The sequence below is a fragment of the Prionailurus viverrinus genome, chromosome B2 (genome assembly GCF_022837055.1).
Source record: "Prionailurus viverrinus isolate Anna chromosome B2, UM_Priviv_1.0, whole genome shotgun sequence".
Lineage (NCBI taxonomy): Eukaryota > Metazoa > Chordata > Mammalia > Carnivora > Felidae > Prionailurus > Prionailurus viverrinus.
In genome coordinates, this window is record NC_062565.1 from 78841877 (window position 1) to 78865076 (window position 23200).

The 23200-nt window shown below is 37.4% G+C and overlaps 1 protein-coding gene across 1 annotated transcript; it reads right to left on the reverse strand.

Annotated features, from left to right (window-relative positions):
- Positions 1-1680: 1680 nt before the first annotated feature.
- Positions 1681-20697, reverse strand: AKIRIN2 (akirin 2). The gene is made up of 5 exons (XM_047858205.1): positions 20321-20697; positions 5066-5209; positions 3592-3741; positions 2617-2688; positions 1681-2367 (listed from the first exon to the last, which is right to left on the reverse strand). The coding sequence occupies exons 1-5, from the start codon at positions 20553-20555 to the stop codon at positions 2357-2359; spliced, it is 612 nt and encodes a 203-aa protein (XP_047714161.1). The 5' UTR covers positions 20556-20697; the 3' UTR covers positions 1681-2356.
- Between the last annotated feature and the right edge of the window lie 2503 nt (positions 20698-23200).

The window sequence follows — 23200 nt, forward strand, 5'->3', positions numbered from 1 at the left end:
AAGACTCATCTTTCGGTGAGACAGGTATTTGGATCTAATGCTCCTTACCTAAGGCAAGCACAGGAGCAGAGCATTGGAAAGCCTTGTCTAGCAACAGGCAAGGGACAAGCTATTAGGTGCTTTAGAAGATTTGCTTATTAACACCAATTACTGTATATAGCAACCTAAGTACAGCACATACCAGTACTGCCTTTTAATAAAAGAATGGCTGTTAGCACATATAATTCTGTAACTATCTGTTAAAAAGCAATTTCAGGGATCTCTGGGAATTCAGAATCCCTAGGTAGCTATTACGATCTTTCTTATTAAGATCAAGTATGGTTGGTATTTGGACTAGAGTAATCAACTACTGGATCCATCTAATTATAAGTAAATCCAAGAAGTTGCTTACATTTTTTATTTTCTGGCATTACCTCACACATTACTTAAAATCAGTAAGTAGCCCATAAGCTAGAACTTTTTGGTAAGGTAATAAGCAGAAATTTGGCTGTGGAAGAAATTTTATTCTTGATCCAACTTAAATGTAGAATTAAAACTGTTATTACTTGTGGCTCCATTCAGACTGCCAGTACTGATTTTCCTTTTAGTAGATCTTGCCTTCCAAGTTAAACCAGCTTTTATAAATTTAATTCTGTGAAAACTCACACATGCTTACTTTGTTAAGAGTGTTTATCCTTTTGCCTTTACTGGGGTTAAGAAGGGATAAAATCCACTCTACTCCCACTCCCCCTCCGTATTCCAACTTACTGTCTACATTCTCCTAGAAACGCCCACATACCTACCAGTGGTTCTCAGCTGGGGACTGTTTCTTTCCCTAGTCCCCAACATGTGGCAATATATCTGGAAGTACATTTTTGGTTGTTTCAGGTTGGGGGTTGGGGGTGTGCTACTGGCATCTAGTGGCAGAGGCCAGAGATGGCCTAAACATCCTGTGACATGTAGGACTCCCACAACAGAGTGATCTGGCCCAAATTGTCAGTAGTGCTGAGTTTGACAATCTCATTAGGTCATTAAAACTAGGTAGCTATTAAAACTAGGTGGCCATAAATTAGGTGGATAATTTATGGCCACCCTGTGCTATACCAATGCTTCTCAACCATTTAACGGGCATATGAATTATCTGAGGATCTTGTGAAAGCCCTTAAGCCCTGGCCTTGTTTAAACAAAAAATTGACGAGTTATAATCACCAAAATTAAAAAGGGAAAAAAAAAAACCAAACTTCTCTTTGACTAATTAGGTCAATTATAAATATATATGCCCCAGTACATTTATGATTGGTTTAATTAGTGGAAATATGCTAAAAGAATTCAACAAAAGAAATCACTGAGCATTTTTTGCTCACTTCATTACAGCAAAGCTATGTTTGGAAAGGGAGTTAAATGTGATGAATCATGTTTTCATCTATCATCCTTTAAAAAAAAAAACTTGGATTCTACTCTTATCTTGGAGGTAAAAATTCTACAGCTGTTAAAACTGATTATATAACATTCTAGCATGCAGTCAGTTATAAGCAACTTGGAATCAGAACTCAGTTTTTGAAAATAGCACTCAAATCTGAGATTATTTGGTATATGAAAAGATTTTTAAATCTTATTGGAAAATTAATTTCATTGATTCCTGAAAAATGCTTACATTTAAAACACTGGCTTTATTCAAGTACTACCCATCTGTACATTAAAGCAGGTTAGAAGTAAATGTTTTATTCTTCCAACTAAATTCCAGTACTACAAGGGCAGTAAAACGACGACACACTGGGGAAAAAAATGCAGCAATAAACATTTGTTAAAACGATTGATAGAATAAATAAAAACTACCAAATTAAAAAAAAAAAAAAAAAAAAGAAGAAAGAAAACTTAAGAAAAGAAAAATCCATTCTGAAACCCCAAGAAGTCCTGGAATACAGAAATGCCCTCCCTCCTTCAATAATAATGTCCTGGGATTACATTCTAGATTATTAATAACTGGTTACAGCTTGGTTGTAGTGCACAATTAAAATCACACTAACTTCATCTGAAGTGTCATTCTACAGTTTTATTTACACAACCAGTGAAGGGCATGTTCTTAGCATACCAGCTTTAATCCTTTTCAAACATATTAATATAAGAAGCCAAATTGTAATGATACAGCAAATGAGGCCACTGGCATTAATACAGGTAGCAAAGGTCCACATCCAGATGGTACTGACATCAGGGAAATATCCGAAACCAGTTGCTGCCTAAGAGTGGTTGCCACTGACGAAAGCTTGAAATAACCTGTATTCACAGGGGGGTATTGGCATTGCTGCATGTCATAATTAGGACCTCTTGCAACAACTCAACAAGGAACAAGGCAGCCCACAAATGCAGAAAACGTGATTCATGAAACATCTAAAAGGGGAGGAAAAGGAAAATTAGTGCAAAGTCCAGGTCAAAATTCAAAGACATTCCAGATCTTCATCCCCAACATCGTCCTACGTATTTAAATAACCAAAAAGTAAGCCTTAATAAAGTTTTGCCTATTTCCTCCAGCCTTTTTTGCTCCATGATTTTGTTAAATTCTCTTCTTGAGAATGTAGATAATTGTAATAAATGTCTTAAGAAATTATCTTGTTTTTAGTTCAAAGATGAAATACTTACAACTAGCAGGCTGTTCTCCATATCGTCGCATTATTTGATCATGCGTAAACTTCACAAATGCATCATATTGTTCTATAAATAAAGATACATATGAATTACACGACTTGCAAGATGTACTATTAGAGCCAGATAAACTGAAAAATCCAGTATGTATAGTGAAACAATTCTAAGTTGGCCCTTTGAATCAGACACATGACTTCAGTAATAATAATAATGTTATCAAATGGAAAGAATACAGAGTTTGGTCAGGAAACCTACATTTCAGTCCAAATTAAGTGACTTTTATGTATAGGCTGGGAAGCTTATTTCTTAACCTATTAAAAATTAAGGGCTTGAAATAAAAAGATCTTGCTCTGCTCTGAAAGTTTAGTAAGTGATCTTTGAATGGCAGTTTACTGCAATGAGGGGAAACAGGAAAACAGAAGCTTAACAAAATATATCCCAAAGCATCTACCTGTAACCTAATCAGATGTCACAGAAAAAGATGTCACATAACTAAGCAAATTTTCTTGCCTATATTAGCACCTTGATTTAACAACTTCAAAATAAAAAAGCTTATACTATCAACACCTAGTAAAATCTGTGGCTTAAAAAAATCAGGGAAATCCTGATTAAGTTACCATACACAATAGTGGAAAAGTTATCATGAAAGATGTAGTCTAAAAATCCAAAACCAAAGTCAGGTAAACAGCCGAAATCAAGTTTTCAGCACAGGAAAACCAAAAAAATCTAGTTCCCATTGATACTACTGCTGATCTACATGGCTAACTTAATACTATTTCTTGAGGTCACTAAGGAAGGCCATGAGCTACAAGAAGGTTCACTTCCTTTCCTGAACTGAAATTCTCTGGTTCTTAGAAAATACTGTAACCAGTGGATACACAGGGTAAGTTAATTGACGTGAAGGATACATGGGAAATAATACATTTCTTACAGTTGAGTTTCTGGGAGATCTAAAGTAAGCTCATTGCATACCTGCAAGTTTTGTGTTCAATATTTCTTCATACTCTTCTCGAACTTTCTCTTCACGTTCTTTCAACAAACGTTCACAGATCATCCCAACCTGCCGTAGAGTGAATAAGGGCTGTTCTTTTTTTAATGGTGAGGACGTTGCAGATGAAGTCCCTATGTATAACATGAACAAAAGCACATGATTTAGAGCCATCGTGAAGAGACTGCTGCAAGTATTGAAAACAGCACTCAAATCTTAAATTATTTGGTATATGAAAAGATGTTTAATTCTTATCGGAACTTCACTGATTCCTGGAAAATACTTCTATTTAAAACACAGGCTTTGACTACTACCCATCTAGGCATTAAAGTGCTGCAAGTATTTTATACACCCTCAAATACACAGATTTCCTATCAGTTGTTTGTCCTGCTCTGTATGTCTGTCTCTAGTACTCCCAATTCCTCGTTTCACTTGCTTTTCTGTAAACTGCATGGTTGGGACCAGTTAACTAATTATCCGCGTTAGAGCTGTGATTGTTAGAGCTGTGTCTATCACAAGATTAAAGAATGCCAGCTTTAATCTGTAACCATGATGGGCTATCTTTACTTTCAAATTCCTAGTTTTTAGTTGAGGCTGCCACTTAATTGATCTTCTAGGTAAATTGACTAAATGAATGAACTTGGTTCCTGCTGATTTAAGTCTAGTCTCTACCCTTAACCTCCCCTTACAACATTTCACTCACACACTGGCACTCCACACCCAACTGGCAGGAGCACTGTGGAATTTAGTTTTGAACAATTTTGTTTCCTAATCTATTTTTATTTGACTATTTTATAGACTTTGATTTTTTTTTTTTTTTTTTAAAGGAAACTATCCCCCAAGCCCATGGGGCTTGAACTTACAACCCTGAGGTCAGGGGTTGAATGCACTACCTACTGAGCCCCTGAATGTTTTCTTTTATTCTGCCAGGTTTTCTTATCCCTGCTGGTAGGAAAGAGAAGGAAGGCAACTACCATCACAAGGAAAACTATTTTGCTGAGAACTTTACTAAACATTAAGAGCCACTTTCCACCTTTGGGAATCTACCCTGATAGGGTATATATACATGGAAATTTTTTAAGTACTATAATACCAAATTCAGTCTAATTATCTTCATTAATGGTTAAATTATGGGAAATCCATAAAATGGCGGAGTATTAAACTGTGGCCAAGGTACATCTATACTTAACAGAGATACATGGTATGTTATTTATTTATTTTTTCTTTACAAAGGCTACAAATCACATCACTTACGGGAAAGTCCACTTAGGGGATATTATATCAAGGTGGTTGTCTCTGGGTAGTGGGAATCCAGGGAGCAAGTACTTACTTTGTACCATGTTTTAAGAGATCACACATTACTTGTATAAATTTCTTTTTTTAAATCAAAGGCGAGAAAAGACAAGCTTGAGTCACCATACTAAATAACATTTCCTTTCACTTTAAGTTTATTATTACCTGGTGAAGCTGGTCCACTGAGGAGAAATGCATGTGGTTGTGCCTCTGAAGTACAACATGGATCTGTCTGTTGAAAACTAGTTTCTAAATGTCTTCTCTTCTGCATGCGTTTATACTCTTGTTTTATGTTGTACAGAATTTGTTCTAGAGAAGAAAAATGACCAGATAAAAACCATGAAGTTAAAAAAAAAAAACAAAAAAACGCTTGGGTTTTCAACAATTACTTGGTACAACCAATCTACTGAAAATATTCTCTTCAAGTAATATCCAGAAGACTGATGTTCTGGAGGAATTCATTTAAGCATTAATAGGGGCAACTTATTCAGAAACAGCACATACACACCACCTGGAATTTAGCTATTCTACAATACGATTTCTTCTGAGCACCAATTATCAAAAAATAACTTAAAAGTTTTTCATTCAATGTAAAGATAAGGGCATCTTATGAACTTTTAGTTCACTTTAGTTTACTCAGACTCTTAAAAATCCCAAATTCAAAGGCCACCTTATTCATCACAATAGAACTATTAATATTAAGCAGGCTTTTCCAAGACCATAAATAATTAGAAGTGGGGAGCACTATGTATATACAAGCACACCCCAGTGAGAATTGACAAAATGATAGAATGAAGGAGAAAACTTAAAAAAAAAAAAAAAATCATAAATGGTCATGGCCATTAATATTAAGCTCAACAGAACCTAAGAATATTATAATATTAACAGCAAAAAGTGTTGGGGGTAAAAGCCCATGTAATGTGATTGGTACAGAACAGGTACTCAATAGTAAACCACCATACCAGTGTACCATTATCTTCAACCACAACCATCCAAACGGGTAAAATCCTATCAAGCTTATCCTTTATGCCAGTATGGTTCATTTTATAAAGATTTCTAATTCAAAATAGCCTCTCTAGAAAATATTTCCCTGAGGTTTCCATTTCCCTCAAAACACTTTCTCACAATCATCATAGCTCCTAGATAGATTACCCATGTGAAAAGCCACACCCTAAATTTGTTAATCCCAATCCAAAACAAAATTAAACAAAAGATGGCAATTAGGCATTAAAATGATTTATAAATATATCAGAATGTAACTTTAGCAATCAAGTCTACAATGATGTGTTAATTTAAAAATGAACTGAAAAGTTGATTGAAGGCTAAAGATTTACATGAGAGCAATCTTTTTAAAAAAAATTAATACTGGTGGTTTTCTCAGGTATGTATTTAATTCTCCTCTTTCCTGGCGTTATGTTGTTTCTCTAGTAAGAACTTTTAGGGCTTTTGAGAGAGAAGACCCTGAGCGGACATTAATCAGTCGCTTATTTTATTTTTTCTCCTTAAACATTTTAGATTCTGCCACTTTCATTATTTTAACGGGGGAAAAAAAGCTGCAGAAAGACATATCCAGTGAAGAAGATTCCATTTATGTAAATTTTGTGGTGTAAACAAATCTGTTACGTATACATGAATGTGCAGCTTAAGTATAGAATCACACATTGGAATGATTTAACTTTAGGACGGCTGTATTAAGAGGTACTTTATCTGTAACATTTTTCAGAATCTTAACATTTGTCTATATTAAACATGGTCATTTTCAGCCCTTTTCCATTTATTTGAAATAGTCTGTAATTTAAAAATGAATTTACCAGTGTGAAATAAAATGGCTATCTACTAAACAGTTAATAAGCACCTTGATAGAAATGGGTTTCCTAAGATTCATAGAGGGGTCCAACAAAACTACTGCAACTTCCTATATCAACCAGGACAAACAGATAGCTTTATTATTTTTTTTAATAACAGAACTCTTTAGTAGCAATATTCTAAAAAGTGTTCAAAGTAATGATGTTTTGGTCTCTGATGGACATCAAGCCTCCCTCATTTATCACTTTCTGATCAAAGCTACCACCATTCTGATAAAAAGTGCCATTTAAAGCATCCTAAAGTTTATTCACAACCAAAGATTTCAAATGTACAAGTTACAAGAGTAACTTGTCCACAACATCTTTTGTGTGACTTATTTTTTGATTACCACAACTGTTCTCAAGATCATAGTCTTCCTTTTGCTTCTTCACAAAATCAGAGCACAACTAAGATGTATCAAAATAATAGTAACAAACTCAAATTTGTTCATTTGATAATCTCAAATCATAGGCTATATAGATCTAGCCTGGGATTAAGATACAGTAAAACTTCTTAAAATTTAGCTTTGTAAACCTCCATACCATCTAATACTTAAGAAGCAGAACAAGCTAAAGAATTTTAAGGTATAATTTACAAAATGAATTCACCAATTTAAATGTACACTTTGATGACTTCTAACATATGCAAATGAAACAAACAGGTCTTGGAACCACCACAATCATAATGAAGAACTTTATCACTCCAAAAAGTTCTCTCACGCTACTGTTCACCACCTTCACCTTCATTACCACAATATTCATCTACTTTCACTATTTGAAATTTTTTTGCCGTTTTGAAAATTTCATATAAATGGAATCATAGAAAGTGTAGATTTTTGTGTCTGACTTCTCTCACTCAGCAAAATGCTTTTGAGATTCATAAATAATTAAGCCCTTTTTATTAATTAGTACTCCATGGTGTGTATCTGTACACACACACCTTATCCAGTCTCCTTTTAATGGATATTTAGATTGCTTCCAATTTGGGGCTATTATGACTAAGGCTATTATAAATATTCAAGTACAAGGCTACAGGTGTAAAAATTTTCATTTCTCATGGATAAATAACCTAGAAGAGGAACAGGATGGCCTGATTATATGATAAGTGCATGGCTTTACTTTGTAAGAAGCTGCCAAACCATTTTCCACAATACCATCTTACACTCCCACCAGCAATGTATGAGGGTGTTCCTTTGCCAACATTTGATACTGGCAGTTAAAGAACTGAAGAAAAAAAGCCTACAGTGCTTTTATGTCGAATATGATGCAACTGTGTCATCTAAGCCTCACTGTGCTCATAGATGCTCTAATACTGGTAACATGTAATCAACAATGTTATGGCAGTGTTAAATGTTATGGCCAATTTAACTTGACCAAGATCTCAGCTAACTGTAAGCCTCAAACTCATTTACCTCAGTTCGGATAGGCATACAGTTTTAAAGCTGTTAACTCAAGAAATTTACCCAGATTCAATTTCCACAACACATTCTAAGCTCAACCTAGGTACCTGGCCAACTGAAGTTGCTTCCACACCAGTTGGATAAAGGTCTTCCACACATCAATAAAGTTCCTAGGTCTACTTAAACTACTTAAATCTAGCCATCTCTAATCAAACTGGCAAGTGCCATTTTATCCCAAGTTCATGTAACATCTAACATCATGTTGCCAACACAATTTATGGTACATAAGAAAAAGTGAAATGAAACTTCTAACATCAGTTGAACATTCCAGTTTTTTTTTAATTTTTATTTAAAAAAAGTTTTTTTTTCAACGTTTTTTATTTATTTTTGGGACAGAGAGAGACAGAGCATGAACGGGGGAGGGGCAGAGAGAGAGGGAGACACAGAATCGGAAACAGGCTCCAGGCTCCGAGCCATCAGCCCAGAGCCTGACGCGGGGCTCGAACTCACGGACCATGAGATCGTGACCTGGCTGAAGTCAGAGCTTAACCGACTGCGCCACCCAGGCGCCCCTGAACATTCCAGTTTTAATGCAGGCTTCATATCTGGCTTATGGAAGCATCGACTGAATTTGCAGCAAATCACCTAGAGCAAAATACACTTATCTTCATAACAAACTACACCACAAAATGGTTATATCCCTTTTCAAAAATCCTAAAAACTACATTACTCTTTTACCACAAAAAACTAAGGCTTCCACTGCACTATGTATAAGTGAAAGTCAAAGTATTAGCAAATTCTGTGATTAATGGCATTTTCATTCCCATATCTAGTAAATGACATTAAAATTGCCAGTAAAATTCTCCTCCTTAACAGGTGGGAGATTATCAATGATTAATATTCCAAAGGAATATTAAAAAAAAAGAAAACAGAGAACAACTGGATAAATGTTAAAAAGAAAAAGCCTGGCTTGTGGCAACATTAAGCCTGCTCCCAAACTGTTTTATTACTCTTAGTTGCCACTGATTACTTAAGAAAGCCTGGACACAATACAGTCAACAATATAAACAGAAGAAAGTGGTTGTAGGGATTAAAAAATAAGTTAACAAGGATAAGAGAAACAGCAACAAGATGGAACTGAGAGCAAAGGGAGGAATATAGAATTAGAAGCAACTACAAATGTCTTTCTAGAGTATAGTCCATAAGATGTCTAAAGATCTGTGACATGTGAAACTTTTGCTCCAGACCCGCATAGACTTGCCATTTTCCTACTGACGTAATTACTAAATCAAACATTAACAGGTCTCATTAAGTTTTAGGTTTAGGTGTATAAGACATTTTTTGTACCACCTTCCATGCCAGTTTCTCTTTGGAGTATCTTTGAAAAAATAAAGTGAAATTTCATCTAGACAGATAAATAATGGGATTAAAAATAAAACAAATCTTGGGGCGCCTGGGTGGCTCAGTCGGTTAAGTGTCCGACTTCAGCTCAGGTCACGATCTCGCGGTCCGTGAGTTCGAGCCCTGCGTCGGGCTCTGGGCTGATGGCTCAGAGCCTGGAGCCTGCTTCTGATTCTGTGTCTCCCTCTCTCTCTGCCCCTCCCCCGTTCATGCTCTGTCTCTCTCTGTCTCAAAAATAAATAAACGTTAATAAAAAAAAAAATTATAAAAATAAAAATTAAAAAAAAATAAAACAAATCTTGAAAGCTTGTTAGTTTTAGGCAGGAACACAAATTAAGTACAGAAAACCTGCAGTAGCTGATAAGACCTAAAAATAAGGAACTGTTTCCAAATAAAATAACAAACCAAATCTAGAGCACTCAACTACATACTAGACATTGCCATCTCCTTTATAAATTAAAACATACACAATTAAGAGTTGTAATGGAGGTGCATTTTAATAAATAAATTACTTTCCCAGGATATTTGCCCAGAAACTAAAACAGTTCTTATGTTCTCCTTGAAGGAATCTTAAGCACAATGTTCTTACTCAGACAAGAGCTATCTAACTGAAAAGAATGAGTTGATGCCATTTTTAATTCACTTTAAAATTACTACGTCAAAGGGACACGGAACCAAATTTTAACACAAGATTGTTAAATTATATCTGGAGTTTTAACTTCTATTTCGATTAACATGAATCCTAATAAGCATAATATAGCTGCACACAATTATACAAACATTAGGGTATTATCTACAGTACTTTAAAAGCAACTGGCTAAGATTCTAAGTTTATAATATATATAATATTTTACTGTACAAGAGGCATTCATTTATATCCTACAAGAGGAAGAAAAGGCATAATCACTACAAATCAAATTATGTTATTTCACTGGTACTGTAATAGCCAATGATTACTTATTTGAAGTGACTCAACTTGTTAAAACCCTTCAGATCTAAGTATAAATTTTACAAATTAACTGCACAATGGGAGTCATTAATGCAAGGAGTCCAACAACCTCCATCAGCAGGTGGTTCCTCCCTGATATCCAATAAGTTTCATACTTCTCTTATATTACACTAGACTCTAAAGGATATAACTATGTTGTTGTTGGTTAGCTCTTTACAAGTATCTTCCCAAACAGTTTATAATCTAGGAAAACCAAAAAAAAGCAGTAAATAGGAAAGAGAAAGGGGAAGCTGAACCATCCAAAATCCAAACACATGCTACAAAAATATTTAATGCCATGGCAAAAAGGTCAGCTTCTATTTCAGTTAACTACAGACATGAAAACAAGGTAAGATCTAGAGTGGACTCCTTGAGGAGGACTCTAGGGCACCACGATCAAGCTGAAGAACAAATCCATCTCCTACAACAATTTATTAAAGCACCCACCACACACACACACACACACACACACACACACACACACACACACACCAAGCAATAGCTTACCTAGAAACCACAGATTGCAAACTGATGATTCACAAGCTAAACTGAGCCCAAAACATGCCTGGCCTAGATAGTTTATTATTTTAAAAAATTTTTAAATTTAAAAATGTTCAGAGAGAAGGAGCACACATGAGAGCAGGGAAAGGGTCAGAGGGAGGGAGAGAGACAGGGAGAATCCTATGCAGGCTCTATGCTCAGGGCGGAACCTGACAGGGCTTAGCTGGATTCCACCACCCTGTGATCAACAACCTGAGCTGAAATCAAGAGTTGGATGCTCAATCGACTGAGCCACCTAGGCGCCCCTGAATAGTTTCTTTTTAAAAAGTGTGAATTTATGCCCAATATTTAAAGTTCATTACTTTAATTAAAGTCAGATTTCTGGCTACTGTTAAGTGGAAAACTAAACTATGTGGCAAAATTCACCTTAAGAGTGGTTGCTACCTTTTGGGGCAGAAATTCTCAAGTGCTTCTAAAACTTTAATGGACACACATACCACCTGGGGAGTTTGTTAAAATGTAGACCCTGAGGGATGGAGCCTGAGATTCTGCACATCTCTTGTGTTTCCAGGTGATTCTACAGATCAGTAGCAAGGCTGGAATTCACAAATTCCCATGAAGTTTTACTTCACTCATTTATATTACTTGCCTGGAACTATGGGCATTTATGTTTCTATCCCCTGCTTGAAATAATAACTCCCCTACTATGGCAGTTAAGAAATAAAGTGGTTAGTTTATTTATTACTGGACATTCTGGAAAATGGAGAGGAGAAGGAAAGCAGTAACAGCAGACTTACTTCAATTACAAAAATATTTAAGGTGATCTAAATTCATTTTGCCACCCTAACCTCCATGGCTTCTGCAATTCAATATTAGACATGCACTTCCCTGGCAGGAAAATATTCTGTAAACCAATTTAAACTTGACTGTAAATCAAATTAAACTTAGACTCATTACATAATGTTTACATATACTGATTCATTTTTCCTAACACCATTCTTAAAATATGAAATTCATGTTATGGGACTGAAGGTGAACAAATGCATTTACTTTTCTATTACACACTGTTTTAAAAAGCAATTAAGACTACCTTTCATACCAGAAGACAGTGACTGGAAGTCCACAGACATCTTTTGTTTATCCCATTTATATTTTGTATAGTAGCTGTGAATATTTAAAAATCAACAGACTTCAACAAAAACCCTGACTTCTTGGGGAATATCTAATGATAAAAGGTCCAAATTCACCAACACCAGAACTGAGAGGAATGATCTAAACTAAAGATCTAAATTAGAGCTTCATCTGTAAGTGAAAAGTCAAGTCAGGACTATGCATGTGACTGACTGCTTAGGGAGCTATTAGAGAGGACTGCAGCTGAACCTAGAACTAAGAACTCCTAAGTTTAATAGCTGGATGAAGACAAAAAGAACAGCCAGAAGGGACGTGTTATCACAGAAGGGAAAAAAATGTTTCAAAAAGAAGTGAGTGGCAGAGCAGTATAAATGCCCTAAGAAGAGTCAAATAAGAGGACGACTGATTATATGCCATGGAAATCACTGTTGACTTGACAAGAACTATTTGAGGTACACACACCTAAGAAGTGAAGAAATAGAAGCAAACAGACTTATTTGAAAGCTCTCTGAATTTGGTTTTGAAGTAAGAAATCTGGATGACTGCTGGAGGAAAATGAGGATGTTTTATTTATTGCTTTATAATGGGAGTCTTGACAATATTTAAAGCCAAAGCAAAGGTCCAGTTGAAAGAGAAAAATAATCCTGAAGGTAAGGTTCCTTTGGAGAAGTGGATCCTTCCCTCATTGTGTAAAGTGCCTTAATTATCTCATTTAAACTTCGTTGGTAATACTCAAAGGAAAACAAGACAGCACAACTACTGGTAGTGTTGGTACTGGGAAAAATGAAGAAACTGCCATTAGATGGCTTCTATTTTATCTGTGAAGTTGAAGGCAAGGTCATTCACCGAAATGGCAGGACTGCTGGACAGTGAATAAAGTCCCATTTGAGGTTGCTCCACTGTAACTATCTCCAGCACTTAGGGACAGGAAATGCTCCTAATCCTCACAACCCACCCTAGGAAGTCAGATATTACTATAATCGTGTGCATTATTTTACAGATGAAGAAAATGTGGCTTTGCTTCAATGTCTTCTGAAAGGTCACACAGCTGGAACAAGTCAGGGCCAAGCCTGACCTCAGGGCTTAAGGTCAACATCTACTGCCCTTCCCAGTACTGTATTACTACAATACCTAGCCCGTATTCCACAAGTAACTAAAGTTACAATAAATCACAAGAAGGAAAGCTAATTTTTTTTTAAAAAAATAGGATGTCAGAATAGAGGAATTACTACTATGTATCATGCCCTGAAACCTCAAACTCTGTTGTTAGGAAGATAGTAACCAAACAGTGTATAATTCTCATCTACCCAGAGCTCTGAAACTGGTTATAACAAATTATATATATATATTATATATATATATATATATATATAATATATACACATAAATAATGTATATAAATAAATACATAAATACATATAAATCTTCCATATTACATTTAGATATTTATATAAGGGATACTTCTACATCTCTAACCTATAGAGGACAGTCCTCTATATCTAACCAGAATGTTTTACTGATGTTTTATAAGGGAGGAATTATTCTAAATTGGTAGGTCAGCACTGTCATACATACAAGGACTGATTACAGTGCCAGCCTCTGATAATGTACCATTTCACTTTAAGCCATGGATGGTTGTTTGTGAGCATCAAGTTCCTCTGTTCTGTCACAGCAACCTAAAACTAAGAAGTTTTTCTTCCAGAGAATTACATTTTGGTAACAGAACAAGGCAATGCTCCATAACAATTAAAAGGCAAAGTTCAAGGACAATAATGCATGAAAAAACTGGCTTTCTCTAATCTTTCAAATTCCACTCTACATTCTATTCTTTAATTGCTAGATCAATTCAACAATATACATTTATGTAAATATGTGTGTGTGTGTGTGTGTGTGTGTGTGTGTGTGTGTGTGTGTGTGTGAAGAAATAAAACATGGGGTGCCTGGGTGACTCAGTCGATTAATCATCCAACTCTTGATTTCAGCTCAGGTCATGATCTCATGATTTGCGGTTCAAGCCCCATGTTGGGCTCTGCGCTAACAGCGTAGAGCCTGAACAGCGTAAAGCCTGCTTGGGATTCTCCCCTCCCACCCCCGCACTCACAAGTGCACACTCTCGAAAATAAAAAATAAAAAATAGTTTAAAAAATATGGTAATACTGAAAGTATAAAGATTACAGTGTTTTTATTCAAGTTTAGCTAGCTAATAAAGTACCCACAGTGGTAGCTCTATTCCCTTGAGAGACTCTATCTTTGCCTAACCAGCACAGTACCTGGAACTCAAATGAGGTACATAAAAGCTTGAACAAGTGACTTCTGGAGTGAATATTTAGATTTTAACAATGTTGAGAAAAACCAGATACATGAATCGAACCTAGAAACTAAAAATTAAGTCAACCCCCCAAAAATGTATTAATGGGAAGATGACAATTTTACTACAATCAAAATGTTGCAAAGCACTAGTCCATTTCAGGATGATCTACCTATGACATCTGTAACAAAAACTAATGACTTATAACTTTTAAAGGGAGGACGAAAGCAAGTTATAACCCCCAAGACAAACTATAAGCAGATTATGAGCTGTTTTTCTAATGCTGGAAGGTTAAAAACCACTACCACCACCCAAAAAAAGTCTACCATCACGAGGAAGATTACACAGTCTGGCATACTGCAAAATTTTAATCGAAAGGCCCAAAATAAATACCAAAATTGACAATGTGACATACAGTTTTAATTTACCTGCAAGGATTCCCTCCCTATTCAATAAAGCTTCATCAGGTGAGAAACTTGTTATAATGTAAATCACTTAATTCCTTTAGAAATAAAAGACCAGAAATTTCATATTACAAAGTATTTTCTCCTAAAAATGTACAAACTCTAAAAATGTGTTTCTTCAAATGAGATCTCTGAAAATGATAAAATCCTATGTTTATCATCAGTGTCCAGAAAAATGAGGGAATACTGAGAAGTATACTTCAAATGCCTCAATAAAAGTATTGTTCAGTCTTAAACTAATTGCTATACTTATTACTACTCATTTGTTTGAGTCACAATCTTTTTTCAAAACATGTTTTAACAATTGTGGCTATATTGTTATAAAACAGTGTAAAAAGAAAAACTGGTACAGAATGAAGGGTAGAACTGAAATTACTTTTTTTTTTTTTTAACTTAGCATCTCTAAGAACCTTGGGAAATGCCAAGGCTGGATTAACTCAACAAATAAATCTGATAAATATCTTAAAACTTTGTGGTAAGACATTAAGAAGGAAGGTATGGCAGATAATACCTTTGGGATTACTTTCAAACTATAACCCACTGTATCCTCTCAAAATCCAGGGGGGGCAATTACTGTTAACAGTCTTTGCTACAAGACTGCTGCTGATAGATCACATTTCCCAGATGTGTTCAGAAAGCTGAGAAACATTGGTAAGCGGAATTCTAGAATCCCAACACTCAGCAATAAAATTAAAGATGACCCTCTTGAACTAATAAATTCATTTGTTCAAGACCTCTTCACCATCTGCAGAGGCCAGACTGGTTCATTTAAGCAAACAAGTATTCCACCCTTCACACTTTTTAGTCTTTTCAAAAGGTAAGTAATTCACTGTGGTTTCACATGTGCTTAGAGAATGATGTGTGAGTCAACAGTACTCGCACAGAGTTAATGCAAAGACTGCAGGGACCACAACTTGCTTGTTAATTAGTTATAGGTACTTAAAAGACCAACACCCCAACACCATTATCTAGTTTCATGAGCACCTATCCAAGAGGTGCTCCAAACCTAATCCATGTTATAATTCTGCATTCCTCTTTTAAGTGGAAAGAGAATCAAAAGTTTATTTTCAAATAGAAAAAATATGCAAAGCAGGGCACTTCCACTTAATCTCTTAATTTACAACCTTTCAAAACAGAAGTAACTTTCGGGGCGCCTGGGTAGTTCAGTCGGTTAAGCGCCTGACTCTTGATTTCGGCTCAGGCATGATCTCATGGTTCATGAAGTTCCAGCACCAAGACAGCATGGAGCCTGCTTGGAATGATCTCTCCCTTTCTGTCTGCCCCTCCCCAGCACACGCTCTATCTTTCTCTTTCTCTCTCTCACCTGGGTCCATCAAACACTCAGGAAAAGATCTACCTGAGTACATACACAGTGTCTTTTTTTCCCTATAAAGCCATTCAAAAACTGAAGAAATTTATTATTCTCCTTTACCTCTCGGATTATGTGTCTGTGCCAATCATGGTACTGGTAGCATCTATACCTAAAGAAGGGCTAACCTCTCTCCAACCTAGCCATGTTTACCTTATTGTTTCTGTGTTCAAGTTAGGCTTTATTTTTCTATTTAAAGAAAAAAAAGCTCAGTAATGAATACTGCTATGCTCTTGCTTTTAAAGGCCAAAAACTTAACAAGATTCTTAAATGCATAATCCATAGAAATATGAAATAACGGCAGCTGCATACACAGTCCTAAGTAAAATACCAGGTTTAAAATTTGAAGTACAAAGACCATTAAAAACCATCTATTTGCCAAATCCACTGAGAAACTAGAAGCAACTTAACAGCTGTCTAAATAACCACAAAATATTAAAAACACTTCTGGCTCAATACAAATGACATCTGAAGTGAAATGCTGCCTCCTGCAACAGACATCTCATTTGTTTGCCTAGAACCGTTTATACTTCATTTAAACCAGCTGGTGTCTCCGTTTGTAGGCATGCATCAATGTCTACTGAACAATCTAAGTTCCTGTAAACCCTTCCCCATTCACAAGCTGCAATTTCCATTTTTAATGGCAAGTTTCCAGCAAATACAATGAATTCTTACAAAGGAATTTAACTCTTCATCCAACTCAATTCCTAAGACTAGAGCAATGGTAACAAGACCTAAACAATGTGTATAATAAAAGTGTCTAGCAAATTCCCAAATAGTTGACATCCATAGAAGGATCTCTTCACCAAACCATTCATTTCAGTACACAATTATGAAACACAATGTGTTTGATTTGACTGATAGTCACTTGTAATGGTACAGGATATTTCAGTTTTATTAAAATAATTTTGTTCTTGGGAATGTTGTGACAATCTTTGACTAAGAGATAATATTAAAATATTTCAAAAACTAATGAAGATGCAGAACACTCTGAAATCTGTTTTCAACTAATTTATCAGGGTGAGAGTACTGATACAACTAGTAAAGGTCCTCATTTTCCCAGTCGATCCCCCCAGCCCCCTTCCCTATCATTAACTTTTCCCTTTTTCACATCCTGAGCATTATAAACTCCACTGCTAACAGAGCAGGGAGTGGACACACTTCTTCTGTAAAGGATTAGGCAGTAAATACTTGAGCTTTGGGAAAATACAATCTCTTTCACAAATACTAGCTCTGCCGTTGTAGCCTGCAATGGACCATACTTTAAGAAGAAAAAAAAAGCATGGCTGTGTTCCAGTAAAACTTTTTTTTTTTTTTTGCCAGCCCTTTCCTTTTTCCTGGCATTAAGCTGCAACAGTTTGAAAAATAAAGATTTAAATAATAGTCATCAAGTCAAACTTTGGAATCACCTTCCTGGGGTGACTAAAATAAACCAGGGTTTAAAACAAGATGTTCAAGTTCCTGAAACTACTAGTAAAGCCACAACATGATTTCAACTACACATCAAAACACACTATATAAGTATCCAGAAAAGAATGATGATAAAACGCTGAATTATATGCACGCTCTAAAAAAATTCACTTCAATACTCTAGTTCCAAGTTGTTTAAATCATATTTGAACTCACAGAAATGAAAGGAAAATAAAGTTTCCGCAGAGTTCCAATCACTCTCAACTTGGTAAGTCACTTTCCATTTCCAACCCTAGCTACTTATTTCAGCTAAGGATATACAGATATTCACTCTTGTAAAGTTTGAGAATCACCAATGCTAAAACAAGAATCTAAAACTTAAGTGCTTGGGAAAATTACTTGCAAGTTTGGGGACATGAAAACTGAAAAACTCTTTGATACCTGCACAACACTGCAGCTCCCATTATGACAACATTACAAAAACCATACAGGAGCCCGCAAAAGGTGGCCATCTAAAAACAAAGCCAAATTAAGTTACATGCAGAATGTCATCCAAAATTACAGTAAAAAAAAGTAGATTTTAGCAATATAACACTTTACCAATTTCAACTGCTTTTCTGAAATCAACCTTTTTTTAAGTTGAAAAGGCTAAATCAACTTTTAGCAGACTCAAAGTTATCAATTAGGGTGTGATTTTTAAGAGTTCAGGACGTGATCAAACTGCCATCTGTTTGATCAGATGTCAAAAACACCTGGAAGAACAGAATACAGGCATATTTTGGAAAATATGTATTTGAATCATTGGGCTTAAACAATTTCACTAAATCCAGTAATTTTACTATTATAGTCCATTCAATTGAAATTTGAGATAATGTGGAACCAACTGCATTAACCAATGCAATGAAATGACAGATTTGTAAAGGATCACAATTCTTTCTGAGTAAGTTCCCTTTAAAGTGAAGACAAATAAATACAGTTCTGGCCAGTTTACCACATATGCTCAGAACTATTGCAGGACTGAGATACAGTTTAACTCCCAAACCTAACACTGTATTAATTCACCAGCTCCACTGAAATTTATGGCTGGTTAGCCAGGGCTATTTTTAAGTGGCCTTATTTGTTAAGTACAGATTCCTAGGTATCATTTCAATTTTCAATGATACCATTTGATTAAAAAGACAAACTCTAAAAATAATGTTAATCACCAGAAGCTCATTCTTAACACTGATGGTTTCTTTTTTAATGCAAAACCTAACACTAATCAATGAATGCCTTTACATACAAGACTATTTAGGTATAGCTGCTAAATAAAATTATCCGAGAATGCCTCTGAAAACTCACTGCAACTCTAAAATAGTATATCCTTTAGTTAGATCAAATATTTAATAGCAAAAATGGCAGCCTAGGCATTTGAGGAAGGATATTGAAAAACCTGACTTGACCAAAACAATTCAAAATGGAAGTTACCAAATACAGAGGTATATATACTGCCTACAAGTTTTTTAAAAGCCAAGAACAAAACACTTAAAACTATGAAAAGGCTTTGTGTGCAGATATTATTAGCAAAAGCTCAAATATGAAACCTTTGCATGCTATACACACAAAGAAAACAGATTACACCACCAGTCCACAAAAGCCTATCCTAGGACTGTGCCAGGGGCACACAAGGATTTTTAAAGTACAGAAAAAAAACTGAGTATACGCATGCAGTATAAAGCAGCCAAAAGGCATTTCCCCATAGTCACTTTCAGGAAATGTTTCAAGATGAAAAGCAAAAACACTCAAGTCCCTTGAAATCTTGGGTTGATTTTATTATTCTCAAGGCCTAGGCTGTTCTCCCCCACCATCCTTTGCTGAGCAGAAATAAAGCACCTCCAACTAGAAGCAACTCCTCAGCCTCAATTTTCAATACAATTCGCTTTTCATTAAAAGTTCAAGTTTCTCAGGATCTAGACGTATAGTACGATCATATTACAGTACTCGGGAAGAGCATTTTCTTTGTTGTTGACCCTGCTAGGGAAACAGGTCTTGACTCAGCCAAAGTGGCGTTCTTGTGGGTGATTAATGACAGGCCTAGATCTCGCCCCAGTGACATCCATCCCCACCCCCCATCCCCTCGGTACTAAAATCAGCCATGTCTGAACTGGAGGAGGGGCTGCCTCCTCGCCTCAAACCACCCAGTCCCACAGTTAATAGCTGCAACCAATCGATTCAGGGAGACAGACATCGAGATTCGGGTGAAATGTGACCCTCTCTCGCCTAAATTTATGAATAATATCGCCCTCTCTGATCATTTCCGCTGGGGCTCTCCAGACTACGGAAACACTCAATTCCAGTCATTCAGCCCAAAGAAAAGATCTTCCTCTTCCCCACAATACCCGGCAAGGAACGGCCTTGCCTCCCCACCTCCCGACTCCCCCACCCCCTTGACATCAGGCCATTTCTATTGTGTCGCCGAGGCTGGAGGACCTAACTAAAAGAAAGGTGTCTACTACTTTGCTAAGAACGAGCACCAGTCCGGCACCCCCACCCCTGGGGCCGCGTTCCGCGTCCCGGGACCCCAGTTCTCTCGCCCACCCCGGCGGCCGCGGAGCCGAGTCCCACCTGTGGTGAGACGGGAAGAGACGTCGCCAAAGGGGGACGGCTCCATTCGGAGATACTTCTGCGGCGAGGCGGCGGCAGCCGAAAAGGAGGCGGCAGCGGTCGCGGCTGCCGACGACGGAGAGGCAGCAGCCGAGGTGGGCGCCGACAATGGCGCACATCGCCTCCGCTTCGGGGACGCCGGGCTCAGCAGCGGGTCGAAATCCAGAGTCCTTTTCAGAGTGGCTCCACACGCCATGGCCGGGGCAGCCGAGGGCCGGGCTCGGGTGGGGTCGGGGAAGGGTGACGGGAGGGGAGGGCGAGGGAAGTGGGGGGAGAGCGGGACTCGAGGAGAGCCTAGCCGACGAGCTCAAGAGCAGAAAGACGAGTGCCGGAGCGCCGGTGAGGAGATAAGAGCCGCGACCGCCGCTGCCTCCGCGGCAGGGGCAGTGGCCCGGCCGGCCCGGGCGAGAGCGGGAGGGGCGGTGGCGGCCGCTCACGACAGCCGCGTCAGGGGGGCTCTTCCGCCTCCTCAGGCGCAGCTCCCCCGGGAGAGGCTCTGGCCGCCCCCGCCGTCCGTTCGAGCTTTGCGCCGCGCCCGAGGCGCTCCTGCGCTGAGACCGGCTCCCTTCAGCAGTCGATAACAGCCCGGTGAGGTATGAGGCTGGAACGCGACTACAAATACGCCCGAGTTAAGTCAGAAGCTTGAGAGCGGCAGTCGATGTGGAGGGATTAGGAGGTGGCGGCAGCGGCAGGAGCTCCAGCAAACACGTCCAGCCGCTTCCCCCTCCACTGTACGACTATTCCACCCGCCGCCGGCCCCAATATGGCGTCAATAACAACGCCGCCGATTCAAATTCTGCGGCCTCAGGGCGCGTGCGCATAGGGGGTGGACACCCCCGCAGGTGCGTTCTAGGAGTTGTAGTTTTTCACTGTGGAAGGGAATAGGCGTGAAAAGCGATTACGGAGGAGTCACGAAAACTACGACTCCCGTCAGTCAAGGCGCGCCATTCCGAGTTCCGGGTTGGAATTTAAATCCCCTACGCAGCCTGAGTGTAAAAGGAACTAAGCAAAAGAGGAAAAAAAGAAAAGACTGTGAGAGACTAGGAGAGAGGAAAGCCAACTGGTGCGGAACAGGCTTAAAAGATCTTTACAGTTCAGACATAGTTGTTCTGATACCATCCCTACAATGATTTAACAAACGGGAAATAGAAAACTTAGCCAACCCAGTTTCCAGACAGATTAATTTCTGTAGTAAGAGTGCCAAAACCAAAACCTGTCATAATGAGAGGCTAGGAAATAATATTATGGAATCTATTTAGGACAGCAAGGGACAACAACAGTAATAGTATCAGATTACAGGATCCTTGATTGAACTGGATGCTTTGCCTTCCCAGGTAGCTGCATATATCCATTTATTAAATTCTGCAAAACCAGCTTTACCTGTAAATAAATAGATTTGAAAGACCAAATTGTTTCGCTTTGGATAAAAAGCAAGCGATACCAGAAACTGTATTATCTGTTGAATATTGTACTAGAACTTGTGAACTGTAAGAAATCAAAAAACCTAATGAAATGTCTAGGAAGTAGATAATGAACCCATTTCATAAGCAAAGAAAACAACTTTTTGTAAAAGTTGTACTGTTATTCAGGTACCTAAAATAAGAATCAAATAGGGCATTCATAATGTAAAAAACTGTCACCAGTCTTTTGCCTAGGGAAGCTATCACCAGTCCAAAAGGAAACAAGTTATTTATGTAAATGCCATATTATCAAATGATCATGGCTATCAAATACTGGCTTCCAATGCTTATTTATTACTGTCATTTAGTAACTAAAAGATATTTTGTACCATTTGTCTATTATTACTTACAGCATTTTGACATTAGTTTAATATATTCTTGTTTTATTGAATTGTTCAACACCTTAAAGATTAGCCGTCCTGATCACATTGTGTCAACAACTAAGCTGCACTAATTTTAAGATATACTGCTTGGGAAATATCTTTTGAAAAAGGTCACATTTAATGAAACAACAGCTTAACTCTGACACTGAAAATGTATAGGTAAATTTTTGCTAAATTCTAAATGCCATGAAACATAAAACCTATGATATGATGAAATTAACAGAACACATATTTTATGTAAATAAGTAGAAAAAGGATAGATTAAGCCATGGGAAGAAAATAGCAAAAGCATTTATATTCCTGGTAAATATTTTCTGAAATTAAGATTTTACCTTAAATTATAGACCTTACATTGAAAAGGGACTGTTAGGAGTTAAATCACATCTCTTCAAAATTCATATGTTGAAGTCTTAACCCCAGGTATCTTCCAATGTGTCCTTATTTGGAAAGAGGGTCATTTCAGATATAACTAATTAAGATGAGGCCACACTGGAGTAGGGCTTGCCCTTAATGCAATATAACAGGTACCCTAATAAAAAGGGGAAATTTGGAAACAGGCAACATGATGTGAACCTGAAGATGCATCTGCAAACCAAGGAAAGCCAAAGATGGCCAGGAAATCACCAGAAGCTAGGAGAAAGACATGTAACAGATTCTTTCTCACAGTCCAGAGAAAGAACCAACACCACAGATACCTTGACCTCAATTCTAGCCTCCTGAACTGAGATAATACATTTCTGCTGTTTAAGCCATCCAGTCTGTGGTACTTTGTTATGACAGCCCTAAGAGAGCTATAATAGAGGGGGGTTGTGGTTATCATTTGCATTATCACACACTGCCTGGAAAATAAGGAAAGAGTTTTATGGAAAGGTAATATGGGATATCTGGTAAACTTGACATTTTAGTACTAATAGCTGCCCATGAAATCAACACTGCACAGCATATCTGCAAAGGGCTCTCTGTTATTACTAAACCGTGAAAGGCTGGGGCAGCCTCCC

Bases quoted from the DNA above. Each gene is read 5' to 3' on its own strand.
- AKIRIN2 (XM_047858205.1), bottom strand. From the start codon at position 20,555: ATGGCGTGTGGAGCCACTCTGAAAAGGACTCTGGATTTCGACCCGCTG. The intron at 5,210-20,320 runs GTGGGACTCGGC...TTTCTTCTCTAG, and splicing joins CTCTTCCCGTCTCACCACAG to AACAAATTCTGTACAACATA. The intron at 2,689-3,591 runs GTATGCAATGAG...CTTTATTTATAG, and splicing joins ATTGAACACAAAACTTGCAG to AACAATATGATGCATTTGTG.